The sequence below is a fragment of the Kogia breviceps genome, chromosome 16 (genome assembly GCF_026419965.1).
Source record: "Kogia breviceps isolate mKogBre1 chromosome 16, mKogBre1 haplotype 1, whole genome shotgun sequence".
Taxonomy (NCBI): Eukaryota; Metazoa; Chordata; class Mammalia; order Artiodactyla; family Physeteridae; genus Kogia; species Kogia breviceps.
In genome coordinates this window covers 67,556,491-67,569,487 of record NC_081325.1, presented here as the reverse complement: position 1 = coordinate 67,569,487, position 12,997 = coordinate 67,556,491, and the positions used below count along the sequence as shown (strand labels likewise).

The 12,997-nt window shown below is 47.5% G+C and overlaps 1 protein-coding gene across 7 annotated transcripts in view; it reads right to left on the bottom strand.

The window, feature by feature from the left end:
* The window catches only part of FARP1 (FERM, ARH/RhoGEF and pleckstrin domain protein 1), a 289,826-nt gene that overhangs the window by 51,600 nt on the left and 225,229 nt on the right, over positions 1–12,997 (bottom strand). For 4 of the 7 annotated variants that reach the window (XM_059042013.2, XM_059042014.2, XM_059042015.2 and 1 more), the window contains exons 10-14: positions 12,596–12,759; positions 11,824–11,892; positions 10,867–10,920; positions 9,223–9,298; positions 7,855–8,104 (exon numbers count right to left, since the gene is read on the bottom strand). In XM_059042013.2, coding sequence (XP_058897996.1) covers positions 7,855–8,104; positions 9,223–9,298; positions 10,867–10,920; positions 11,824–11,892; positions 12,596–12,759 — 613 coding nt within the window. The remainder of the gene's footprint in view (positions 1–7,854; positions 8,105–9,222; positions 9,299–10,866; positions 10,921–11,823; positions 11,893–12,595; positions 12,760–12,997) is intronic. The other 3 variants (XM_059042018.2, XM_067016604.1, XM_067016605.1) reach the window with 1 other exon arrangement.

Below are 12,997 nucleotides of genomic sequence, written 5' to 3'. Positions count from 1 at the left end.
TTTAGCGAGCAGGATCACTGTATTCTAGGAGCAACAGGTGTTCCAAGTACAAACTGGTATTCAGTCATGTTAAAAAAAAAAAAAAAAGACATCAGACAGTGCTCCAACAATGCAGGGAACAGAAGTACACCATGCTTTGAGGATAAAAGACAGAACGCTGAAAAACAAAAAGTTTGCTCTTAGATAGGTACATGCTGACCACACGGTGCATACCACGGCACAACAGAAAAATGTTTTCTCAAATTTATTAAACAAATGACAAAAATGAGAATGAAGTCCCCAGCCTTGTCTATTTTAAAATTAAGTCCGCGTATTAGAAATTTTTAATAAAATATTAAATGTACACACAGAGAGAACAGAAGGGAACTGGATTAATAACATAGGCCAAGCTTGTGAGATTGGGTTAGTTAGGTTTTCACAGCAACCTTCCAGGCAGAAAGGAGGTGAGGGTAAGGGACTGAATCCACTGGCCATTCAGGTGCGTGTGTTCTTGACTAAGGAAGGCCTATCTTTGGTCTTTCTATAAATCACTGCGGGCAGAGTGAAAAATGCTTTCCTTCTTACAAAGGAACCGCAAGGACCAGGAAAAAGCAATTGTTGGCCCGGGTTCATGAGCCGGAAAGGTCATCTGTGAATACTGACAGGTCCATCAGAGGCTCCAAAATGACCCTTCTACTGTTTCCTATTTGAGAGTCAGTTAACGACCCCAATTTATAATAAAGCAGAAGGACTGCCTCCAAACTCCTGGTACCACTAACACCTCTACCTCTTACTCAAAAGTAGAGTTGATTACTGTCCGATGCTTTGTTGTACACCCCCCCACACACACAGGTCCTTGCTCCTGCCTTAGTACTCTTGGTTTACGTTGCATTTTGCAGTGATTTCTAACTTCTATTCTTCAATATTCTGAAGTTCTTGCACCTGACCCCTAGCAGCAAGCTCACGTAATTCTCAGTACCATTTCCATGACCGCGTTAACAGCACCTGCCTTGAAGCTAACCTTTCATACCAGCTCTCAACGACAAACTTAGATCAGATACCCTCTGTCAACAGTTGATTTTCAATCCTCCCTACTTTCAGATACCAAACCACCCTAAGACATATCAGAGCAACCTGATCTAGAACCCACACGAAGACGCCAAGGAGCTGCCTTCCACCAGAAGTTATAACCGGACACCAGAGGTCAAGGAGATTGCCAAAGGCTGCTTCCAAGGCTAAGTTGTGATGTGGGCATCAGTCAGTGCACCCACACTGAAACGATCCTGAACAAATCAGAGTCTCTTCAATTTCTAAAGCTTTAAAAAAGGAGATTTACTAATTCTACCTTAGCTTCCATGAGGGTGTTTAACTGCTTTGATTGGGGGGAAAAAAAAAAAAAAAAAACTCATGCTGGAAGTTTCATCTATGTTTTCCAGAGTGATGTGTTCTGAACTTTATGAAGCAAGACCTGTTTTTCACCACAAGACTCTACTCACCTCCTCCCAAATATATATCTGACACACAAATCAGCATTTGCAACTTCTGTTATAGAGGAAATACTTAAAAATCCCTAGGCTACCCAGGAAACAAGAAATAGCTCTTTTCCAAGTATGTATTCCAAACAGGTGGCAACCAGGCCACTTTTGATCTTTGATGCCTAGGTCAAACCATCATGGGTATTTTTTGCTTTTCATTATTATGATTTTTTTTTAATAAAAAGAGAGCTGCTCCTTTAAGTGGCATGCTTATTTTGATCTAAACGTCATGGCTTCATCTTAACAACTAGCAACTGGTGTTAGAGGTACGCACAGTGTACACTAGAGACCCCATTTCCCTGTATTACATTTCATTCAACTAAACAGAAACAGATGGAATTAGACTAACGAGGAAAAAGCAGCGCCAGTAAATTCTTTAAATGTCGCCAGACTCAAGTTCTTTAATCACTTCCTTCTTGCAGAAGTTCATCCGCTAGTACCTTTCCTTCCGTATGTTCTTATGAACTTGGCTGACATGGCTGAGAGGAAACTCGGAGGGCTGCCGGCAACAGGTTATTCTGAAATGTCCACCTCTTTCGGGTTCAAAGAAACTTTCTCTATTGCAAAGACTGCACTGAAAGACTCTTCTGCAGTTTGCTTTGTAAAACTGGCAGCAATACAGCTGACCCTTGGACAACGCGGGGGTCGGGGGTGCAGACCCTCCGAGCAGTGGAAAATCCATGTATAACTTCTAGTCGGCCCTCTGTATGTATCTACACTTCCCGCATCTGTGGGTTCCACCAACCTTGGATTGTGTGGTACTGTGGTATTTACTACTGAAAAAAATCTGAGCGTAAGTGGACCTGTGCCATTCACACCCATGTTGCCCAAGAGTCAACTGTAGACTCGTCCCCATGAAACTAGAGGAAGGCCAGCCTTAGAGTAATTAAGCTCATCAGAGGAGGAATGGTTATAGACTACAAAGGAGAAGGTCCAGCAAAAAAGAGCCTTTCTTGCGGATGCGGCTCGGACAGCTTTAAATTCTGGTTGATGAAAATGAGGGCCTAGGCAAAGAAGAGTGATCGAGACAGAAGCAAATAAACTCAAAATAAACCTGATAATGAAGGGGACCCCACGTTTCTTAATTTAAGGCTGGGCCTCTACCTGTAGCCCACTCACTCACTGACGACTTCAATTGCACCAAACCCATACTGTGTTGAAATAGGGAATAGTATTTTAAGTGGAAAAAGTTGATTAAAACCATATGAACACTGGTTAAAGCTATGAAAAAGGGAGGTGATGTACATTCACAACAGTTTTAACAAAATTTAAAATGGCAGCTTAATATTTTAATTGCTTCTTCTTTTAGGAACTGCTTGCCAACACAGTCAAAGTGACTCCAGAACGAAGATGCAAGTGGGGTTTCTGATTCAACTGAGGACAGGCTGGATTTCGTACACTGGGTGGAAATTTCTAGAGGCTCATGCTGTATTTTGGTTTTGCAGGCCTAGTGTATATACATACATACATATATATATTTTTTTAAAGCATTACTTGGTTTGAATCTTCAAAGAAGTTCTGGAGCATCAAATGGAAATGATTCACATTTTTAAGTGCAGGCCACAGCAGCACCATTTGGTGAGATAAATCTGTGAGAAATTTCCAAATACGAACCACATATGTGGAGAAGAATCTGGCTCACAGACTTCCTTTAGCTAAATGCCTGTCTAATAAAATAGCATCATGGCATACAGATGACTGCTCAAGGAGCTGGGGCAATCCACTCTAAGTTCTGGAACTCATTAAATGCAGTTCTTTACGAGAATTTCTTGCACGTTTACGCTGCCCGAACAAGTAGCAACAAAAATCAGTCACAAAAGCATCTATAATTTACATGTTTTGAAATGCTATCTAACAAAAGATATTCATGCGCGGAGGCCCCAGAGTAGCCCCGAGTGGCTTGAAGATTTCTGTTGCTATATTCGCTTTGTGTTCCACCCAAGGCTTTAAGATATCACTGCACAGGAGCAGCCGCGATCTGAAGACTAGGCTTCCTTATGGATGCAAGGCGACCCCGACACTAGCTGTTGCCTTAGAAAAAAGGTCTTGGGAAACCCTTTGATTGGAAGTCTGAAAGAACTCAGCTCTCTAATCTCTGCTGCCTATTGGTCACACCCAACCCCATCTCTGAGCTTCCGGCACTTAGCTCAACTTCAGGGCTGTGTCTGCCCTTCTTACACCCCACAGTGAGGTTCCGGAGGCCAGGGAAGGACTTGGGGGCCAGATCTCACAGCAGGCAGAAGGCATGGAAGGTGCGGGGCGCTGGGGGTGGCATGCAGCCTGCCGGCTTCCTCTGACCTCCTCGCCCCAGTGAACCGGCTCTACCATCAGACTCAAAGAATGCTTAGGTTTACTCACTCAGCAGCTCTCTTTTTTTTTTGGCGGCATGCGGGCCTCTCACTGCTGTGGCCTCTCCCGTTGCGGAGCACAGGCTCCGGACGCACAGGCTCAGCGGCCATGGCTCACGGGCCCAGCCGCTCCACGGCACGTGGGATCTTCCCGGACCGGGGCACGAACCCGCGTCCCCTGCATCGGCAGGCGGACTCTCAACCACTGCGCCACCAGGGAAGCCCAAGCAGCTCTCTTTACTAGTGCAGGGAAAGCTCTCCCAGAGGCAATGAGTGAATATTCCTAGCACGTCAGAATACGTGGCTTTTGAAAAAACTACACACCTGCCCCACCCCCCCCACCCCACCCCCACCTTTCTTTTAAGCACCGTTAATCACACCAAAATTGCCACTCTCACAAAGACTGACTGAGAAGCAGAAACTGAGCTGCTTGGCTGCTACAAAACCAAAGCGGGGAACAACTCTACCACTGACCCTAAAAGCGGAAAATCCCGTCCATATAGAACCGGGTTCACCACCGTTGACCAGTTGCTTCTGAAACACTTCGGATAAAAAAATCATCTCTTCGGGGGAAAAGCAAAACAAAATAATTACTGGAATATGTTTTGCTTTGGGGGTTTACATCTGCTGATTCACATTCTAAGCCAGCCAAGTTAATACCTTTTGCTCATTCACATTTCGTGATCAGACCGCTGTGTGATTAGAGGTAAAAAGAAAACTCATGCGAACACACACCACCTTCACAAATAAACCACAGATTCCACACGTGACTCTGCTTAACTCACGTTTGGCTACTTTTTTATATAGCAAATTGACATCTTTCTCTAAGCTCAAAACAGAATATGCAAAAACGGGTTATAACTGCAAAAACCCCACAATGTAAAAAGCAGTAGATCTTCCTACCTAACATGGACTGTAATAACCTAAGTCTACATGATTCCTGATCTCCATATGATTTTAATTCTTAATCCATACAAGAGTCTCAAAATATCAAATACTGAATCCAAAAGGTCCTAGTGCATCAAGCTGTCACGTAGAGTAAAACCCTGAAGTCCAGAGACCAAGGTTCTGGCTTTAGCTTGGTCATGCAACGGCTGTAGGACTACGGGAAGTCTCTTCCCTTTGTCAGAACAAGGTTTCTCATCCATAAATAAAGGTTTAACCTAGGTGACCTCCAAGGTCCCTTCTGGCTTCAAAATTCTGTGACCCTTAGACATGTAAACCTAATTAAAGCAAAAGATGACTAGACTACTTCAGTGAACGTCTTTCCAGCTATCCAATAATCAGCTTGATGCATCAACCCTGCACTGAATCAAATGACTGGGAAGATAAAGCAAAAGTGTGTGTAAAAATGGGTTAAGTTTTCAGAAACTTTAAAATCAGCTTCTCGACATTCGTGTGGACAGACAGTCACGTGTGAACCACAGGGTCTGTCAGTATTTCTGCTTGTTCAAGGCTGTGGCCAAATTCTACTCAGTTTCCTAAACTTGCTGAGCTCCTCCCCATGACAAAGCCACACGATGAGTTTTAATAAGGCCACTCGCACGGCGGCACGTTAGCACTGGATCGTCATTACAACTCTTTTCAATAATTTTGTAGTTACTTAGGATCTAAAATTATTATTCTACAATTTATCTTTAAAAAAAAAAAAAAAAAAGTACCAAAGACTAAAAAGTACCAAAGAGCAGGCATGAAGAAAAGCATTTCATTGCTGATGCTTTTCTTATTCTGCAAGCAAGCCAACATTGCAGCCGACACTTCCATCACATTCCACTAGATTCTAGAAGGCAAGAGTGCCTGGCTGAGAAATGACCCTGGAAGCCTAGCAGAGCCATCTGGGGACCCCAAGGGGCACTCCAGACCAATTTGATCCAAATTTCTAGGGTCAGGGCTCAGGCAATACCAATTTTTTAAAAAATGTGCCAGGTGATTCCAAAGTGCAGCTAAGGCTGAGAAGCAATGCAAGTTCAAACCAGGCTTTTCCATCTGAAATGCAGAAACGCGGGGTGAAAGGCACTGGTATAGATGGTAAGATTTCAAAAGAAACCACACCTCTCACTACTTCTACTTTCTTTTTTCCTGCACAGAGAAGCAGCCAGAAGTCACTGTTCCTGAGCGTGTGAATATTAAGAATGTGCGTTAAAATCCACCAAGGGAAACGAGACTGGGAAACAGCCCTTCTCGGCGCTGTGCGCGATTCAAAGGCAGGCATTGAGTCCGCTAGCCTCCTGGTGCCAACAGTACCTACCCTGCGAGGTCTTACTTCTCCCTGCATTGTTACTAAGCAGCATCTCTTTGTTTCACCAAGAGGCTCTGACGGCCAGAGCTCTTCAACACCTTCTTCAACCGTAACCAACGTCTGACCCATGAAAGCAAACCCAAACCAAACCAGCCATCTCATGTCGATTACAGTTCACGAAGGTTTATATCCTTTCATAGGGAGTCTGCAAAGAAGAAGTAATCCCAAGTGCTTCCAATTAAAATATTCACTAGTCTTATTAACTAATATTTCAACAACACTTCATTTCAACTAGCAACCAACTTACATTTGGCCTTGAATTTTGTCAATTCCTCACTTTATGAGGCACAGCAAAGCAGCCCTCCTTTTAAGGACGGGGTTCAAAGGAAAACCCACACCTTTCCTGGGATCTCAGTGATACTTTCGTCCCAATAATCAACCAGATGGGAGGGTGATCTGTGTACACAGCTGAAGATACACAGAAAATTTCCACGTAAATACAACACACTATACACATGATCAGATTCACGATAAAGGATTTCTTCCTAGCCTTCAGCCAGAAAGAGAAACAAGCTCTTGGTAACTTGTCATGATGTGTGAAATTCTGTCCTTCTGAAAGACTGCAGAGGCCAGGCGTGCCCTACCCAAACATGTGCCTGCCCCCAAACCTCCTCTAACAAAGGTCGATTAAAAATTAACAAGTCACTAGGACAGATCATCTCCAGGGAAGCCCTGGACGCACGACGCCAGGTTTCCAACCCTTGAAGACCTGCCCTCTGGTCTCCTCACTCATACTCCTCTCCCTCCTCGTTCAAAGGCAGGCCACCCAAGGACTTCTTTCTCCTCACGCCGGAGGGGGGACTCAGCACAGCTGGGTTACCAAACACGAGGGGCCGGCTCTGAGGGCTGACCGGTTCAGAGTCTGAATCGCTGGATTCAGTCCCACTGCTGGTGGAGCCCTCGGTCATTTGCAGGGGTGCCAGCTGGGCTGCCTTGCCAGTGGCACACGCTGACTGCGCCACGGGGATCCTTGAGGATGGACCCACGAGAGGTGTACCATTAGCCAGCGTTCTACCTTCCGAAGCGGCCGGGCCGGCCAGGCCTCCCTTTCCATGGCCATCAAGCCTATCCACTGCCTTCGGGGTTGATGCTACCTGGCTAAGAATGAGTGGATCTGTCTCTGACTTATTATATCTCAGATTCCTCAAGTGTGGCCTTTGTAAGATGGGGGAACCGTCTTCATAATGAGGACCCTGGCTTGGGAGAGGATCTCCTCCCACACTTCCCTCTCTATAGTCAGGTGCGTTTTCGGAAACATAGCCTTGAGACCCGGTCCTGTCCCAGCTCATACTTGGACTTGAACTTCTGCTGCTGGGAGACAAGGGGGTGGCCAGGGGACTGTGACTGCCTGAGGCCCTGAACATCTCGTCTATCAGAGAGCTATGTCTTGGGAGTCTGGGGCTCCCACTCATGTCAAAGGTGATGTCTGCTGACTCATCATCACGGAATTCTTTGGAAGGAGGCCAGGAGGACTTCCCAGAGGGAGGGGAAGCCCTGTGCCTAGCCTCTATTTGCCTCTCATCCCTGGACAGCAGATAAACACCACTGGTCAAATCACCCTCATAGTTGTCATTTGTTTGGGACCGTGACCGAGACGCTTGTTCCCTGAGGAGGTCGTATTCACTGTCTACGTCACTGCAGTCAATGAAAGGAATGGAAGTGCTGCTGCCTTGGGCAGCCCTGGATGCTGGACCTGTGCTTGGCTGCGGGGGCCGAGGTCTACTCTGCTGGGTCCTGTCCTTAACGACCTCCTCCTCTTCCTCCGTCTCCGCCCTGCCGGCCCCGTCTGCCTTCGTGCTCCCCGCCGGGCTCCTCTGCGGAGTGGGGTTGCGCTGTGGCCCGCGCTCCTCGGCCAAGGCGGTCGGGTCCCTTCCCGGCTGGCAGCTCTGGCCGCCCGGGGACGCAGCACCTTCTCCAAAGGTAAGGCTGGCACTCTGCTGAGCCTGGGTGGGGCGGGGGTGGGCAAGACAAGGGGGAGGGGGGGAGACGAAGAGAAAAGGGAGAGGTTACACCGCAGCTGAAAGAGACAGAGACGCGCAGTCCAACCTAACGGCACCTCCTGAAGCATCGAGTGGCCGAGGATTGCCAGAGAAAGCCTGCCCTCCCCGGTCTCAGAACAAAGCACCCTGTCAGGAATCGGGCATTCCCGAGGCTGTCTGGTCAGGATCCAGAACGTTCTTTCAGGGTGTGGAAGCCGGCAGCGCAGGGTCCCTGGCAGCACAGCTGAGGCGGTGCCTCTGCTTTCCAGGACCGGCAGGTCTCCTCTTGGGCGTCCAAAGTTTCTATGGAACAAGATGGTCCTTGCGGCCCACAGGGGACTGACTTCCTGGGGGGGTGGGGGCGGGGGGGGGGAGGAGAGGCACCGCGGACCTCCAAAGGCGAGTTGACACGGATTTCAGACACATGACAAAACGCGTCTTTGTTCCGATGCCTGAGGGCAGGATGAGCAGCTTACAGGCTCTCTGGGTTCACACACTGAAATTGCCTTCACGTTCCTTCCCCACAAAGTTCTTATTCTCTTGTAGAGAAAACCCTGAAAGCTCCTCCAGAGACCGACTCCAGGGAAAACGAGCTCTGGCCACCCTCAGAGCCAAGAGTGACGGCGTGTCTCGTTGCCAACTGAGGTCGCCGCTCTGCAACATGAGCCCTGGGAACGCATCGGCCGGTCCTGCGCAGGCGCGAGGTTCTGACCTTGGCAGCCAAGGGGAGCTACACCCGTCACCCGCGAGCTACATCCCGATCTCTTCACACAAGCGCAGCCGTTCAGCTGGAGGGTGGGCTCCGCTCTGGCTCTGGATGGTCCCAGCCCTAAGCTGAGTTGAGGCCAACAGAGCAAACTTCCCCGGGGGCGAGGGCATGGAGGGGGAGGAGGGGAAAGGCTACAGGCCAGGGCGAGAAGCACAGAGCCTGCGTCAGAGCCAAGGCACACGGCTAGACTCTCCTCCAGAAAACACCCCGAAGTGGAAGGAGGAAGGAGAACACAGCAGACTAGGAAACCCAGTCCTCAGCAGAGGACGTGTGGCGGAAAACAGCTCTAATAGTGACTATCACCATCACTGACTTGTTTTGGCACTTCTGAGTTCGGCTCCGTAGGCTGCGTAGCAAGGCTCCTGATGGAATGAATCTTGCTGTGTTTCCTGGGAGAAATCACACAAGAGAGAACTAAAGTTAGGTGAATTGGTTTCTTTCTTTCTTTTTTTTTTTTTAATTGGTTTTACATGAAAAATAACGGCATTAGGCATTGCCTCAGTAGTGAAGGCAGCCAAAGTAGTTTGGATAAATGCTCCCTGGAGAGACAGACCCAGTCACCCTTTCTGTATCACTTGTAGGATGCGGGGGTTGCTTCAGCCTTGCAAGTTCTCAGCATTCCCACCTCCTGCTGCAGTGGTCCAGCTGGTTGGGAGCTCACGACCACCGAACGCTAACTCTCTAGTTACGGGAACTGTCACTGGGAGGGAGAAGTTGGCTGGGCCCGAGTACACTCTGGATGGCAAGCCCTGGCCTAACAATATGCAATCAATCTGTGTGCTTTGGGTAATGATTTTCTAGATCAGTTCTCTACCAGAGGCCTCTGCCACTAACGAGCGACTCCTTCACAGCGCTCAGTTCAGAGAAAAGGCCCTGCCCCAGGGATGAATTTATAGGCTCCACAGTAGAAGAAACTGGTTTTTAATGCCACCATCACCTTCCCTTTAATCTGTTCCTTCCCTGAGTGTGTCTGTCCCCAACTTCCCAGGGGACAAGCACGAGAAACTTTTCAGGCACTCAAACACAAGAAACGGCATAAGTACAGAGATGAAACTCCAATGTCCCTCCAGCTTTTCCTCAGAATACTCCAAATTCACCCACCAAGGCTCTGGAGCACCCACATTCTGAGTCAGGGAGAGGCAGACCACTTCTTACACGACCCTCAAAAGATTACACGTGCATCGTCCCAGAGAACGTTGGGGTTTGCTACATCTAGATAAGCATCCAAGTAACCTTCTGGACGTTACATGTCTATATACGGGGAGGAAAAAATGACCCCAGGTCTCCATCAGGAGAACCATACGAGGATGGTCAAGGCAGCACATTTGTTTCAGAAAAAGCAGAACAAAACACCAAACAACCTGAATGTTTATCAACAGGGAATCAGATAGCTAAAAGGTAGTACTTTCACAATACCATAAAATGCTTAAGATAGATCTCAAAATCAGGGTAGGTTTTAAAAGCAAGATGCACGATTATGTACAACGTAATACTGATTATATACAAGAAAAAGGACACCCCCAGAGCAATCCTGCCTACTCTTTTTGGGTGCATGAATATTTCTAATAGAAGTAACATGAATTAGGTAGTTGTTGCCTCTGGATAGGGAAGGAGGGAAATAATGAAGGCTGTTGGTTAAAGGGGGTTTTCACTACATCTGTAACCACAATAGCTGCAGATAAGAGAGGAAGAAATAAAATCCCAGAAACCAATGTGAAAATGTTACTAGTTAATTCTAAGTACTAGGAACACGGGTGTTTGCTGTATTCTCTGTGCTTTACTGTAATTTTTAAATGTGTTAAAGTGAAAAAAGAAAACCACTGAAACAAACACTTGCAACTAAACAGTCATTGGCGCACCATCCCTTCACCCCTTTACCCTTTTCTTTTAGTCCCTCTGGGCTGAGCAGTGCTGAAGGGCAGTGAGCTCTGGAGTTGGATGACCAGGGCCCACTTACCAGCTCTGAGACCTGGGCGAGTTACTCAACATCTTTGAGCTGCCATGTCTCCATCTTTAAAAAGGAAATAAAAGAGCATGGACCTCACAGAGCAGGTATGAAGACTCCATGAGTTCCTATGTCTAAAGGGCTTGGCACAGTGCCTGGCATACAATAAGAGCTATCGGCATTCGCTAACAACACTAATAAATCCTGTTTCTCTTCAATCAAACGTTACTGAATTAAAAAGCTTACAGAACTCGCCTCAGTACTCATGGGAACAGAATCTAAAAAAGAGTGGATATATGTATAACTGATTCACTTTGCTGTACAACAGAAACTAACACAACATTGTAAATCAACTACACTCCAATAAAAATTAATTAAAAAAAAACAAACTAGGGCTTCCCCGGTGGCGCAGTGGTTGAGAGTCCGCCTGCCGATGCAGGGGACGCGGGTTCGTGCCCCGGTCCGGGAAGATCCCACGTGCCGCGGCGCGGCTGGGCCCGTGAGCCGTGGCCGCCGAGCCTGCGCGTCCGGAGCCTGTGCTCCGCGACGGGAGAGGCCACAACGGTGCGAGGCCCGCGCACCGCAAAAACAAAACAAAAAAACCAAAACTAAAGAAAAGCATCTGCAATTTTTCCAATTAAAAAAAAAAAAAAAGTTTACAGAAATACTTCCAATTTAAATCCCCAAATATTTAAGGACTCACCGGTGAGCAGGTTTTTACAGCGCTTGACCCCCTCTGTCAGCTCCTGTTCCTCTTGCGTCCCTGCCCTCTGCTGGCGTCCTCTCACCCTGGAGTTAAGTGTCCCCCGGGCCTCAGCTGTTCCTAACACTGAAGCGGCCGAGACTGACTGGGCGGCAGCTATTCTCTAGCTCACCGGGCCTGGGGGGAGCGATGCTTAGCCGCAGGGCACCGCTGCCTGCAGAGAACGACTCCTCTCAAACCGCAAGTGGCACTGACATTTCTCTTACCTTTCAAACTGCACCTTCTTATGTCCTCCTTCTTTGACATAGTCGAGAACCTGCTTCTGAGTCCGGCCACTGCAATGAAGACCACGAGAGGGGCGGAGAGGACAGCGAGGCGTTCTCATTGCACACTCGGCACAGCACGCCGCCATCGCCGCCTCCCTCTGCCCACAGCCGGGACACGCGGGCGTTGGCTCCGCTAGCCCGGGATGAAAGCGGTCCCAAGAGAGACTGTGCTTTTGCGCCCATCCTGTCTCTTGCTATTTCCCTTATACACGACCGAAAAAGTTCAATGAACTCAACAACTTAACCATTCTGTGTTTGATTATTAAGCAGCCATCCCAAGAGCCTGTATACTTCATGAAGGCAGGGATAGTTCTGTTCACTGAACACCCCCAACACTGAAGAGCAGAATCTGACATGCAGTAGACACTCAAAGACTGGCTGAAAGAATGAGTGAGAAATGGAACCAGTGATGGGCAGGTCTAAATAGCATTCGGTGAAGCTACAGCAAGTGTTCACAAGGTGCTTCTGCTTCTACAGAGAAAGGAAATCCTTCCTGAATTAGAAGAGTTCCACTAGGAGTTGTCGGTGGCTGGGTAGACTGCCTTGTGGCTACCTAACGTGCAAACCGAACACAGCAAGGGGCTACCAGGAGCCTTCTACGGTGACCGAGCAAACATGCCATCAGCCAAAGCTCTTGGAAGCCCACTTTCCCGAGGAAAGTCCCGGGGAAAGTGCACAGGGCAAACGTAGAGATGTGAAGCAGAATCCTTACCTGAACCGAAACGATGACCCTCGGCTAAAGAGAACAGGCTTTGGCTTTGGTTTGGGCTCTTCAAAAAGTCTAAAAAAGGCATGATGTTCAACACAGATTTTCCAGAAGGATTTGCAAAAATCCCGACTGGCCATTAGGAATTCCAAGGTATCCTGGTATGAGCTCTAGAAAGAGAAAATAACACTTTGGTTGTTTCCATTACCCATAGACATTCAGTTACAATATGGGAAAGGGGGCAGAAAACTAATTTGTCCAATAAAATTTCAATTGTGTATTTTATTACAGCATGACCAGAAATCCACATTATTTAGTAAAATACATTTGTTCCTCATGATGAAATACAGTCCTCATCGTTCAACCATTTTCCTCCCCACTTAATTCCTTAGAGGAATAAACAGAAAA